This window comes from Terrapene carolina, unplaced genomic scaffold (assembly GCF_002925995.2).
Source record: "Terrapene carolina triunguis isolate 2854851 unplaced genomic scaffold, T_m_triunguis-2.0 Scaffold95, whole genome shotgun sequence".
In the NCBI taxonomy this organism is placed as follows: Eukaryota; Metazoa; Chordata; order Testudines; family Emydidae; genus Terrapene; species Terrapene triunguis.
Genome location: NW_020664446.1, coordinates 14,173,848 through 14,188,767, shown reverse-complemented (window position 1 = coordinate 14,188,767; position 14,920 = coordinate 14,173,848). Strand labels below are relative to the sequence as shown.

General features: G+C 39.2%; 1 protein-coding gene across 1 annotated transcript in view; it reads left to right on the top strand.

Moving 5' to 3' along the window:
- HSPA12A (heat shock protein family A (Hsp70) member 12A) overlaps nucleotides 1-14,744 on the top strand; it is a 77,309-nt gene extending 62,565 nt beyond the window's left edge. The window contains exons 7-12 of the mRNA XM_026651083.2: nucleotides 959-1,130; nucleotides 4,702-4,788; nucleotides 5,416-5,520; nucleotides 6,600-6,858; nucleotides 8,368-8,471; nucleotides 10,411-14,744. Of these exons, the coding sequence (XP_026506868.1) occupies nucleotides 959-1,130; nucleotides 4,702-4,788; nucleotides 5,416-5,520; nucleotides 6,600-6,858; nucleotides 8,368-8,471; nucleotides 10,411-11,045 (1,362 nt within the window). The 3' untranslated portion in view covers nucleotides 11,046-14,744. The remainder of the gene's footprint in view (nucleotides 1-958; nucleotides 1,131-4,701; nucleotides 4,789-5,415; nucleotides 5,521-6,599; nucleotides 6,859-8,367; nucleotides 8,472-10,410) is intronic.
- The last annotated feature ends 176 nt before the right edge of the window (nucleotides 14,745-14,920 follow it).

Sequence of the window (14,920 nt, the reverse complement as noted above, 5' to 3'; positions counted from 1 at the left end):
TGATTATATGAGAATCGTAGGTTTCATGGGGAGGGGAAGAAGTAAGTTTGTAGCCCTTACAGTTGTAGAGAAAACCTTAAAAACATGACCCCTAAAGGCTCACAAACAAATAAAAAGGCTCAGAAAGCAAATAAAAAGAACTGTAAAGGTTGTTTTTAAAAATGTCTTGATTCTTAAGCCAGTCTCATGATGTTTTGCAGGCCTGACATGATTTTGAATGCATGGGTTGGCAATGCTGAGTCTACATCTTAAAACTATTGCAGAATATGGGTGTGTGTAAAAGTGATCGGAAAAGGAAAACTCAGCTCAAAGTGAAAAGATGGATATCTGGCAAAGGGCATCATACAGATCAGTGACTTCAGGGGACTCCTTGCTGGCTTTCTGCAAGAGCTACTTGTGGAAATTTCTTCAGTCCCCACCACACATGTGAACAAAATTTGCTGGGCTGATAGAATAGCCACTGTATTATCCACTTGTTCTGTGTAGTGATAGAATATAAAACCAGAGTGATGCGTTAATGTTATTATTACAGGGAAAGGAGGGCAAAAGTATTTCTCCATTTCTTGACAGAAGGTTGGGACTCTTGAGAAGTTTAGATTCTGCTGGGTTAACAAGGAGCGCAGATTGTAGACAGTTTACCCTGGATTTCAACATGTCTTCTCTAGCTCTCTTTCTCTGCCTATCATATGCACTCACCTCATTAACTAGATACTAAGCATGGTAAGTGCATGCATCTTCCCCAGTTACAACCTGCAAAGTTGTGAAAACTGAAGACATTATTTTTTCCAGGCCAAGATCCATAGCCAATGGCTCAGCAGCTTTTTAGTGGCATTTAACTTAGGAAAAAATGCAGAGCTGGTTTAAATGTTCATTGTTCACCTACCAAACCAGTCTGAGATGAAGACTATCTGGTTACATTTTTTCCCACCCCACTTCTCTGAATAATTCTGTCTCACAGGCAGGAATGGCAACTCCTGAAAACCCCGAGCAGCTGATAATTGCCCTGGAACCCGAGGCTGCTTCCATCTACTGCAGAAAGCTCCGCCTTCACCAGATGATAGACCTGAGCAGCAAAGCACCTGTCAATGGTTATAACGCTAGTGACACCGTAGGAGCTGGATTTACACAGGGTACCTCTTCTACTAACCGACTTGAGATCTAGTGCCTTTCGCCTACATTAGATTTGGTCATTAGGGTAGTTTTCTTACCATTTCCTGTAGGTTATCATTGCCTCTTTGTGTTAGTGGAACATTACAGGCTAGTATAGAAAAACTTCTCTATTTACTTTAATTTGACTATTTTGGGCACTGATCCTGCAAACGCTTGTGCTCAATGCTTAACTTTAAGCATGCAAGTAGCACGATTGACTTTATTGGGACACGAGGGACTACTCACAGGTTTGAAGTTAAGCAAAGGCATAGTGTTTGCAGGGACCTTACTGATCCATTTTAATGTAATTGCTAATTGTTTCCTAGTGCAGATTTAAGCTTACTTTTGTGAGCCAGCCATGATGTGTTAAACTAGCTATATTAGTTTAACAAGGGTTTACACTTGAATTTGCCATCAGACCTTTAATGTTTCTGGAATTTTTGTCAAAAGTTGGGCACTTGGTGATTTTTGGTTCATAATTACATTGGTCACCATAAAATAGTCAGCATTCACCAGTAGTTAGCAAAACTGCTGAACTGTGAACAGAAACTAAGCATTGTGCTTCAGATATCCTGGTGTGTTATCTGTTGTTACTGTGAATGTTGGTAATTTTCGCTCCCATGTATCTGAAGAAGTGAGGTTTTTTCCCGCGAAAGCTTATGCCCAAATAAATCTGTTAGTCTTTAAGATGCCACCGGACTCCTCGTTGTTTTTGTGAATGTTGAGTTTTTACTAGCTCCGGTGGTAGGTTTGATGCAGACTCATTTACGCTGAGAGGCAGACTATGGAGTGTAATTTAACTGGTTTGCAGCTGGATCATCTTTCACTGCAGAAGTTTTTGAAAACTGTCATTCTGACTGAATCTGAAGTTAGGCAGTAAAGATGGGATGGGACAAGTTTTGATTGTAACATAAAGATCCAAATTATCTGCTAGTGTAAATTGGTGCACTCCATTGAGGGCTGTGGAGTTGTGCCAGTTTACCCCCGCAGAGAATTTGGCAAAAGATCTTATACTTGGTCATGTTTTCCAGCTCAAAACAGCAAAAGCAAATGGAAGATTCAGCTAATAAACCCATTCAAGACATTTTATTTCTCCCTGTCCTTAATAGAAGCCATTTTTTTAGTTATCAGGATGTGATGACCCAGTTTGCCCCCAGAAATTTCATAATTAGTAAAACTGATTGAGTCCTTTTAATAAAATAACACGTCTTATTTAGCTAGATGAAATAATATTTAGCCACCACAATTTTAGCCCTGTCCATGCCACAAAGACCCTGATGCGGGTTTATTCAATAATACCACAGGTAAAATCCTCGCCGCTGCACAAAGCCTGTGTCAAGAGGCTTTGCTCAGGGGTGTCTCTTAATGGGCAGGAGGACAGAAGCATCCCTCCTCTGCCTAGACCACAGAATTTCTTCACAGCTGGAGCTGGAGCTTGAGCAACTGTGCACCCCTAAGCAAGCGATTTTTGGCTGGTGCAACCATGTATTTGTCGATGCATTGGTCATGCCTCTGCACCTGCCCTCTGGCTCCAGGGCATTTATCCCTATGCAAATGAAAGCATTTTCTTGTTTGGTTAAAGGGAGCCACAGGGCTGGGCTGTTGAGTAAAATCTGTTCACAGAGTCATGGGATTCTGTCAGAAGTCTTTTTACAGTTATCTTTCTTGACTTAATAAGGTAAAAGTTGGTATAGACGAAAAAGATTTAATTCAATTAGAATTAATAGAAACAAGGCTTTGAGTGAATTCATTTGGGTTTAATCTAAAATTCAATAAAAGCAGGGCAGGGACCCAAGCAAAGCTGAGAAGAGATCAAGAAGGAAAACCCTTTAAACATAAACAGAGAAGAGCTTTTCAAGGACTATTTTAGTGCTGTGCAGTCAAAACAAAAGTTGTACTCTTCGGAATACTGAGCATAAATTTGCATTAGGAAAGGAAGCATAATCTAATGGTTAAAGGAATGTATCTCAGGTCTGATCCAATGCCTGTTAAAGTCAATGGAAAAACTCCCATTGACTTCAGTGGGTATTGGATCAGGCCTTTCCTTGGATTCTGTCCGTTGCTCTGTCATTGACTCCCATGTCACTTAACCTTTCTGTGTCTGCTTCTCAATTTGTAAAATGAGGATAATATTATTTGTTTCCATCACAGGAGAATTGAGGTTTTATTTATTGGCTTTTGATATCCTCAAATGGAAGACACTATAGAAATGTGAAGTAGTATTATCATTAGCTAGCAAAATATAATTGTCCTCTTCTATGCAATAAATGTACCTTTTTTCTATTTTAGATAGAATTTTTTCAGATGAAACAATATTTTGCTATACCATGGAATGTGTCTGCGTTTTTCTGTAGTATCATATAGATGACCTTTAAAGATGAGAGAAAGTTACATTGGAAATGATTTAGTAGTCATTTAGTTGCACAAGCTGGGTTTAGAAATACATTAGTAGAGACACTTAGCAAATCACATTACATATTTTAAATGTCTATGTGGAGATTAATTTTCATAAAATACATTATTTCTATAACTATGTGTTACTAGATTATACTTAATTTTTAAATCATATGTACACCTCTACCCCGATATAACGCTGTCCTCGGGAGCTAAAAAAATCTTACTGTGTTATAGGTGAAACCGGGTTATATCGAACTTGCTTTGATCCGCCGGAGCGCGCAGCCCCGCCCCCCTGGAGCGCTGCTTTACCGCGTTATATCCGAATTCATGTTATATCGGGTCACGTTATATCAGGGTTGAGGTGTATTTAAATTGACCTATGCTGGTATGTGCATATATGTAATGGGCCAAATCCTACAGGTTCTCCATCAAGCAAAACTCTAATTGGAATCCAGTGGGAGGTATGCCTGAGTAAAATGAGCAGGATTTGCTCCTACAACCAAGTTCCATAGCACAAAACTGACAAAGGCCAAGATTTTCAGAAGTAACTGATGACTAGGGGTGCTCAAATGGAGATATTTTGAGGGGTCCTAATTTTTAGAAGGTACTGAGCACCTACCCTCTGAAAACTGGGCTCACTTGCGGCATCTCATCTGGAGCAACCAAAAATGGGGGCACCCAAAATCAGTAATCACTTTTGAAAATTTTGGCCAAAGTGTCTTCAATTCCTAGGCAATTTTTAAGTCAATTCTTGATTATTTTATTATGCATCAAGTATGCCACCTACTGGCAAAAATGCATCTTGGCATTTCTAGAACCAAAAAATGTGTCTGCATATAAATACTTCATTTTGTTTATTAAAAATATAATAAATATGTACTATTAAGAAAGCTTTTAAAGAAATCTTAGAGCATTATTTGAAATCCAGTTATTGTAAGTAAAGAATAGAATAACTGATTTTTTTTTCTTTCCAGAACTCAATTTGTAAATTCCTAATTCTAATACAGCAATTTTTGTTCATCTGTTTTGTTAGAACCTTACCAAATAATACATAGAAAAAGCTCTCATTCTGCTTGTGTTTGCTTCCTGCACTGTTTGTTATCAGCTTGTTCCTGCTTTCTTATACTTAGTAATTTTCTCTCTGTCAATGATTAGCTAAGGAATACATACGTCGTAATCGGCAGAGCCGCACCTTTTTGGTGGAAAATGTCATAGGAGAGATCTGGTCTGAGTTGGAGGAAGGTAGCGTCCTTTTGTGAATTATCTTTGCTCTTGCTGGTTTTATATTGCTGGCAAAAAGCCCACAAACCTTTCCCGCAAATTTATTATGTGCTTTTGGTATTCTCAAAATGACTAATTTAAAGGAAAATACAAGTGCATGCACTGCTCTTAGTCTACAAGACTGAACTAGAATTTTGCATGCTCTAGAAAAGCACATATTATTAAGTTGATAGGTTATAAAAGGGACAAACCCAGATTTTAAAATACAAGCCAGAGCACAATGTCCTCAGAATACACCTTATAAGTAAGCTGGCACTGTAACATGTCTACAGAACTGTTAACAAAATGGAACGTACACAGATGGCATGCACAATTCCACTTATCACAAAGATACATTCTCCCCGCATGGGTGCTTAAGTCTGTAGCATACAGCATACAAGTTTCACTTCCATTATAAATCACTGCAAATTATTCCACTAGGAACTGCTAATTTTCAAGCCAGTTGTCCCCAGTACAGATGTTCATGGCTTTCTGCTGGGGAGGATGACAACATTGCCCACAGTATTAGTATTCATATTGCTTAAGTATTAGTAGACTGTTGTGTTGACGCCGATGAAAATGATGTTGCTTGTTCCTGTTGCTTCATAGGTGACCGATACATAGTTGTTGACAGTGGAGGAGGTACAGTGGATCTCACTGTCCATCAGATCAGGCTACCTGAAGGACACCTGAAGGAACTGTACAAGGCAACTGGTAAAGTTACATTAATCACTACTCATTTCACTTGTGTAGTACTTTGAGTTTGATCTTACACCCTTACTGCCAATAAGGATGCTGTGATGTTTTACTATTTGCTTAATTTAGTTAATAGTTCATCCTATATTAAAGTCAACATCCAAAAGGTCTTGCTAATTTCATCTGATTTCTGAACTGCTAGTCAATAGAGAGTGTTAAATAACATTCTGTATATGTTTACTTTGAGAAAAGTAAAACTTTCTTTGAGAAGATAAGAGACAGTGTCAAACTCTTCCTCATTTTGGCTCCGCACCAGCGTTGGTCTGACTTCCATCACTCGCATACTCTATATCTCCCCTCTCATTTCATCTCTCATAGGTCATCTCTAAACTATGGTGACCTGCATGGGCATTTAGAGAATCACTATATGGCCGGCTGATAGAACAAAAGATTGTTGGCAAGTCCCACCAGGCTATTAACTGAGTGATTTGTTAGCAGAACAGTATTCTCCCGCAGATTCATGTAGAAGCCACATGTGCCATTGACTTCCAAAGGTAGAGCAGCGAGATGGGTCCATCACCCTGATGGGAAAGGTGTGCCCCTGTCTCAAATCAAATGACATAGTGATTGCTCCATGGCCAGGAAGTAAAATTCAACTCCCCAAAGTACAGTCCCACCTCCAACTCCAGATCCAGTTGAGCTTTGCCTTGTGAGCTTTGCCATTAGCCGCCTGAGACAATCCCTTGGTTGTCACAGCACCCATGAAATCCTGGGTTGGTCTTCTTCTGTATGATTCCTGAACTATCAGCCTTGGTGACTCCAGTGCCACCACAGAGGAACCCAACATATGTCTTTCTCTATGCAGCAGGGCAACCTATTCGTGAGCACAAGCTCCGTCTTGATCTCCTCATATACAAGATGGAACCATCAGTAATTTTAGTCTTTTCCCTGACAGTGAAAATACACTTCTTATGCTCTGGGTCATTGCATTTTATCATCCACTTAGCTATGTCAGTATGATCTGGATTTGTATATGATGGGCTCAAGTTCTAGTGAGCAATACACTATGTTAACGATATGTTTTGTTTCTAACACAGGTGGGCCATATGGTTCTGTAGGCGTGGACTATGAGTTTGAAAAACTCCTGTGTAAAATATTTGGAGAGGATTTTATTGAACAATTTAAAATCAAGCGTCCTGCTGCTTGGGTGGATCTGATGATAGCGTTTGAGTCCCGTAAAAGGGCAGCGGCCCCAGACAGAACCAATCCGCTGAATATCACTCTGCCTTTCTCCTTCATTGACTATTATAAGAAGTTTCGAGGTCACAGTGTGGAACACGCATTAAGGAAAAGCAAGTAAGTAGGCGATTGAACCTGGATAGATTCATAATTAACTACTCACTGCTGGAAAGAATAATAAAATATCCTAATTGCAAGTAGCGTAATAGATTGTAGTGAGAAAATGTAATCTAATGATGGGAAAATCATACTGCCTCAGATACAGTTACCAGAAAAGAAAGTTATATTCTAGCTTTTCTTAAGAGTTTTCTCCATAACACTTGCATCCTACTGTAGACTTCTTTCTGCGAGTTCCACTAGACCATTTTTATTTATATGGCACCATTTCCTAAGGTTCCACACTGAGACAGTCTCCTGTATTTCTGGCTATATGTGTAGGGCTAGATTCTTAGCTGCGCTGCATTTATATTCAGTGCCGCTAAGAGTCACCTTCCCACTTATCTGATTCTGGGCTGACCAGAAGCCACAAGAGCTTCTGGTGTAATTGAAAGCAGCCTACACCAACTGTAGCAGGTCCACAGAGAGTTCCACCCTTGACATGCCCTTCATACAGTGGGTTGCAGGAGCCAGTGGCACACAGCCGGCTGTTGTAGGAATTCTGGACAGCAGTGCAAAGCAGATGGAGTTGAGTCCAAGAATCTGTCACATTCTGTACATGGACACACCCGCACTCTTACTTCCTTTCACACAACCCCATCCATATTCATAACATTCCCATGCAACTCTCTGCCTTCCAAGAAGAATTATGCGTTAATTTTTTCCTAAATCCTATTATAATTCCATCCTAAACCAAAATCACTTTAGAAAATGGGGCTTAGACACTTAAAGAAATGTACTCTTCTGCTTACTACAAACCCTTCTTCCCTCCCATGAATCATTCATAGTGGTGCCTTTTGGAAGTAATGTAAATGCCAAAGAAATGGAGACGGCAACAAGAGGGGATGAAAATTGTTTATAAAGGTGACACCTTAAATATATGTGAATGAAAAGGAGAAAATGACCCAGCTGTAACCAGTTTATGTGAGTCAGCAGTGGAATAACCTACTCCTGTATTCAAACATTTCCTTGCCATCTTGCCTGCACTTCACAATGCACTGCTCAGAACGGAATTGCCTCCCATGCATGTGTGGTACTCTTATTTATGTCCCTAGAGCTCCCAAGCCTGTTAATCTTCTTTGCGTGATTGCAGTAGCCTTGAGATCTACTGCTATTTTAACTGAAAGGATCATTTCCTTCTGGGGGATGCATTAGCTTTGTTTCAGATGAGCTGACATTGGAGGGAACATAAAATGTTTCAGTAGAGCTCTGAACATTAGTGATGCTGCTGGGAGGCAGTCAGGCCAGGAAAACCACAATTAAACAAAAGGCATTATTGCTGGTGGGAGGCACACTCAAGTATGCTGGTGGACAGGGACTGGCCATTTTACCTGCTGCAAATGATACGCTTAACGTAGAGGCTGTAAATCTGTTAATTTCTTATCAGCCATGTCCTACAGCTCAAGTACCGGCTTACTCTTTTTAAAATTAGAACTCATTTTAACAGCCTCCTTTGCTCTTTTGTTGCAGTGTGGATTTTGTCAAGTGGTCCTCCCAAGGAATGCTAAGGATGAGTCCAGATGCAATGAATGCCCTTTTCAAACCTACAATTGACCAGATCATTCAACATCTTAGTATGTATCAAGGTGTAATGAGTTTCTGACTGGACGTAAACTGAAGTATGATTTATCCAAATACCCATCTATCAGAGCCCCAAAACTGGGAATTATGTTTAATGGGGTAATTTGACCCCATGAATGGTGGGTGAAAAATTTAATTCCCTCAAATCACCCAAAAAATGACTATCAGGGTTGCTCCAAGTCACCTAGTATCTTAATAGATATTTCTGGCTATTCTGTATCTGTTGACCAGGCAATCAGTACTAAAGCTGCATAAACTTTATTTCCTCTTGCGCTTTTAGGAATACAAGTCATTAGAAGATTGAAACCTAATTAATAGTCAATATCCTCTTTCTTTCTTTCTTTTTTTCTTTCTTTCTTTCTTTCACATTAATTTGGAGCTTGTCTGAAAAAAGAAAGAAAGAAAGACATATTAGGACATTTAGTTCATTTCTGTGCCAATGCAGGACTGTCTCCCACAACATATTCTTCATCGTTTTGTCCAGTTCAATTTTACCACTGACAATACACAAATAATAAGTGATGCATCTGGGTGAAAATAATTCCAAGCCTTGGTTTAAACATAATTGGATGTGTTAATATAATAGTGGAAGATGGGGCCAGATTGAGGAACCCCGTGTCTAAATTCTCAGTCCAACGTAAGACTATTAGACTTGTATCAAGTGGAATATATTATGTATAATAAGCATGAGAATATTATTTTAACTCTGTACACAATACTGGATTGATTATATCTGGAATATAGTGTCCAATTTTGGGCATCCTATATGAAAAATTGTATAATTATATTAGAGCACAGCATAATAAGGCAACTAATATAATGGCAACAAAATAGCTTATATATGAATAGAAAATGAGAGAACTAGGATTATTTTGTTATGACAGATAATTGAGGCAGCATGATTGAAGCATTTAAACTAGGTGCCGGTAACTATAACATTAAACTTAATCAATATGAGTTTTTTGGATAGACCAGAACTAGAGAACATGGGTTTAAGTAAAGAGAGAACATATGTAAGAAGAATTTAAGGAGATATTATTTTGCAGGTGGAATACATTTTGGTTGAGATGGTGGAATCAGAAGTATTAATATATTCTAAAATTGGGTGATTATATATAATGTAATAAAGTCAGCATTAATCAGTTTTGCCTGGAAATACCTGGCTGCTGTCTTGGATGTCAGAAGCTCATGGGGGATATTCATCTAGGCGGCTTCCCTCTCTGCCCCCAGACTGGCTGTTGGATTGGTTTGCACAGAAATGTGCCTGCTTTCATCTAGCAAAAATAAATAAATAACAATCTGGTTTAAGATGAAAATAAGTTTTGAAATGTGTATTTAGACTCTATGGGTATGTCTATACTTACCCGCTGGTTCGGCGGCAAGCAATCGATCTTCTGGGATTGATTTATCGCGTCTTGTTTAGACGCGATAAATCGATCCCGGAAGTGCTCGCCGTCGACGCCGGTACTCCTGCTCCGCGAGAGGAGTATGCACAGTCGACGGGGGAGCCTGCCTGCCATGTGTGGACCCACGGTAAGTACCTTGTATTTCGAACTAAGATACTTCGACTTCAGCTACGTTATTCACGTAGCTGAAGTTGCGTATCTTAGTTCGAACTGGGGGGTTAGTGTGGACCAGCCCTAATACTTCAAAATTTTCTTCTGTTTTGAGGGCTATGCCCCCTCAGGCACATCCTCCATGTTAAATACAGGACATTTCTCTCTCCGAACAATAGACTCTCAGAACAAAAGATACTTTGGAAGTGTCACAGAGTTCAGGGAGCCATTCCAGACATGTGCCTTCTTTCTGGTCCTATGCGTGGATATTTGTGATGGGGTGCCCAGCATGTCTCTTGCAAGATTATTCCACAGTCTAATGGGTTTTGCCATTAGGAAGTTTTCCTAGCTGAGCAGGCTTTGTCTCTCTGTTTAGGTGATCTGTTTGAAAAGCCAGAAGTAACCAATGTCAAGTTTCTGTTCCTGGTGGGTGGATTTGCTGAAGCTCCTTTACTCCAACAAGCTGTCCAGAATGCTTTCGGTTCAAAATGTCGAATCATCATTCCTCAGGATGTGGGCCTCACTATCCTCAAAGGCGCCGTCCTTTTTGGCTTAGACCCTGCTGTCATCAAAGTGCGACGTTCCCCTCTGACCTATGGGGTGGGGGTCCTGAATCGGTTCGTGGAAGGAAAGCACCCGCCGGAGAAGCTGCTGGTTAAAGACGGCACACGATGGTGCACTGATGTCTTTGACAAATTTATCTCAGCCGACCAATCTGTAGCTCTTGGAGAAACAGTGTCACGCAGTTACACGCCTGCCAAGCCTTCCCAGTTAGTAATAGTGATCAATATCTACAGCTCGGAGCAAGATAACGTCAGTTTCATCACTGAGCCTGGAGTGAAAAAGTGTGGCACTCTTCGTCTGGATCTCACAGGAACTGATACTTTGGTGCCAACTCGGAGGGAGATCAAAACGCTAATGCAGTTTGGGGACACTGAGATTAAAGCCATGGCCATTGATGTTGCCACTTCTAAGAGTGTCAAAGCTGGTATTGATTTCTTAAATTACTAAAAGTCCCCTCCTACCATGGTCCATCTGCAAAACTATTATTTCAATGTTCCATTTTCTGACTTTCATATATGACACAATCCACTTGAATTTCAGCAGGCTAGATGAGAACAGCCAATAGGTAGAGATATATCAAGGTTTATTTTCCTCTTTAATGATCTAGTGAGATTTTCAAAAGTCCTAAGAGATTTAGGAGCACAAGTCCCATTGAAAGTCAATGTTCCTAAATCACTTAGATGCATTTGAAAATCCCACCTCTATTAAATAGTACAAACTGTTGTCAGGTGCTAAAGATTAAGCTGAAGATTCCCAAATGGTTGCAAACATTTACCTACAGGATTGTTGTGGGGATTAGTTATTTGATCAGCACTGTCTTCTGACTATGAGAACACATCACTTTTTGGCAGTGTTCATTTGTTTTAGATATTTTGGCCAAATTTTCCAAATCTGGATGCCTAAAGTTAGGCTCCTAAATCTGTATTTAGGCACACAAAGATTAGAGACCTGATTTTCAAAGATGCTGACCACCCACATCTCCCACTGACTTCACTAGGAATGGACAATACTCACCAGTTGGGAAAAATCAGGACTCTTCTGTGTTAGGTGCCTGCCTATGGATTTAGGAGCCAAACATTAAGTCCTCGGGTTTGCAAATGTCTGCCTTTATTTCTAAAGCTCTTATTTATATCAAAGTTAACAGCTGTTACCCTGGTTTAGATTTGAAAATTCTCTGATAACAAAGAAATTTTCCATTTTAGGGGTTTTTTTATCAGTATTAATCTGAAATCTATGATTGCATTTTTTGACAAGTTAATCCACTGTTTTATCATTTTGGAAGACTGAGGACTTCCCCAGAAGTGTATACAAGTGAAAAAGGGAAAGTTTTCTGGATCAATAATATTAAAGTAAACATTTTAGTTGAACAAAATATATTTTGGAGGTGTGCTGCACAGGCAGTAAGTAACATGGGAGACAGAGAACAAAAGCCCCAGTTCAGCAATGAGCGCCAGCCAGATACCAGAGCACAGTGCATGATCGGGGTCTGTTTGTAATGCAGGCAAAATACAGTACTGCCTATGGTGTCACCATGCTTTCCAAATGGTACTGCTTTACTAAGATGTCTTCTAACACTCACACATCTGGAGCACCGCAGCTCCAGAAAGGGCAGCTTTCATTTTATAAAAATCTATAAATGAGCCACTCCTGGAACCCTGCATCACCCATGAACTAGGAATCTCAGTTTCAAATCCAAACCCCCGTCCAATCTTGAGGGCTTGGACAAAACTGTAGCATCGGCTGAAAAACACTGATATTTTTAATACTTTTAGCATTTTTATTTTAAACAAGGCTGCCCCTTCACCTGCTGCAATGTATTACACTTCCAAGACGTTGAAAGGTTAATTGTTTAGCGGAACCCTTTTCCTTTAGTTAAGCATAGGTTACAACCATAGAAGCCATTACTGACGGTTTTTGAAAAAGGAAGCTTTATCAATCACTTTAGTAATTTATGCCCCGATTCTGCACTACTTACTTGAAGATACTGCTTAATTGGGATTTTGCCTAAGAAAAGAGTGCAGGATTGGACCCTTATGTTCTGCCCTTGAATTCTTTGTCTCTCTCTTGCAGAATTCCCTAGTAGAATGTGAAAAAAATGTACTGAATTAAATAAAAAAGGGATTGGAAAATGCTAGTCACATTATCTGGCTAGGTATTTCTTATAGAGTTACAAACTGCTTGCTAGCATTGTTTCCTGCTGCTTGCTCTGCTTAAAATGTTAAATATAAGATTTCTGTTGGTTGCCTTTCCTGGTTTACAAATAAGAGAACCTTTAAGATGAGTTATGAACAATATAATTTTATGTATATACAATATTTAAATACTGTACAGACTCTTTCTTTCTACAGTGTTATTTTCTTGTATAAAAATGCTCTTTGCCTCTGTTGATTGCATTCAGCTGTTAATTTGAAATAACACAGTTTCTCACTCAGCTTTTGTAATTATAGGCTTTTAAAGATGGTAAAATATGGAATGTGCAAGGATGATCTTATAATAATGGGAGAGCAGTGTTGGTGTGTCAGAGAACACAACAGTCTTCCTGCAATGCGAGTCAGACCAGTTGAACGTACTATACAGACATGCTAGTCAGTTGCTGGGGGTTTTGTTTCTTGTTTCAAATGGTCACCATTTCATTTTCAAGGATGCATCATAATAATGAATGAATTCTCCTGTAAAATATGTGAAAATATAGAACTTACGCCCTGAGACTTCAGATCCTATGATAGGTACTTACCCAACTACCTAGGGAAGGCTATGTATCATTACAGGTCCAGGCTATGCCAGCCTACACGAGTTGTGAATCTGGCCCAATACTTTGTCTAATAGTGCCAAAATATGACTTGCATAAAGAAAAGCAGGTTTAAGATCCTTACATCCAATGTTAAATTATGTGGGTCCAATTCTGCATAGACTTGTACCCCGTAGAACTCCATTGATATTAAAGTATTTATCTGGTCTTAAGTCAGTGCAGAATTAAGGCTAATATAATGCCCTGTTACATGTTGAATGGAGATCCATCTGGGATTAATTTGTCCTTTTATTTATGAGTGATGCTTTCAGCATGTCGGCAGTGAGTGAAGGGAGCTCTGCAGCTCCTCAGAAATGTAACCCCTGAACAGCAGTGATTCTCTGCACATTTTATATTCACCTTTTAAAAGATTCAAACTTGATCCAAGCTTTTTGTTTTTTAAAAGATTTTGTTGTTGTGAAATGAGAAGAGTTTGCACACTTTTGCACCCCACCTTCCTCTTTCAATCTAGTGGGAGCACTGTAAAACTTATTTTCCCAGAACTGAGGATTGCTGAGCAAACGACTGCTCAGTCCCCGATTCATTCCCCTGACCCTCCCACCCCAAAATAGAAAGTGTAGCCTTTTAGAATTAGAAGTAGAATATTACACTGCAACTACATGCTGTAGTTTGTAGCCCTTTTAAACAACTTCAAAATATAAGTGGCATATGGAAGCCTATTTTAACATCAATTGAACCATCTGTTAGGCTTGTAAAACTGGTAGGAACTTCAGTAGGACAAAAGTTTCTAATTGAGTTGTTTATGGAATAGACATTCAAGTGTATTCTGCAGCAAATTCCCTGCAGAACAAGGCATTTCAGACTACATTGTGCTATTTTAAGCAAACAAACCCTCCTGTCCTTAGGTAAAACTCCCAGTGACTTCAATGGAAGTTCTGCTTGGGTGACGACTTGAGAGTTTGACCTAAAGTTGCTTAGCTCTAGTTTGGAAGTTAGCAGCTTGCTGTGGTTGAGTCTGATGAATGTACAGTGATGGTATAGGCAGCATGTATCAGTATTCTTACACTGATTTTTATATACAGGAGATTGAATGCATTATTATGAGAAGGCCTAATTACATATTGCAGAGATTTAATAGCTGAGATAAGCTGCATATTTATACTACAAAGTGGCTTAAATGGATGAATGGCATAAAAGTTGTTGGGCATAACATTACAATACTCACCTGCTTGGAGTATTCTTAAACTATATTATAAAATATCAGTCATTGTGGTCTCGTTCACCTCTATGTGCAAGATTAATTCAGATTTCACCGACCTTTGGAGCAGTTCACAACTTGTTAGGATTGTACCTGAGTACTCTTGTGTCTTCAAAAGTGTCAAATAAAATACAATAAAGCTCTGGATTTTGTGTGGTAGAGTGTTTTATTACCGTTCATCTTTGATTTTAATGTAAAAATTGTTATAAAAAGTATTGCAAATGTTTTTAGAAAGTAGCAGGTTTTAGCATAGATTTAAATATATTTCTCCTGTATTTGCTTATTTTTTAATATGCGTAACAGAGCAAAGATGGC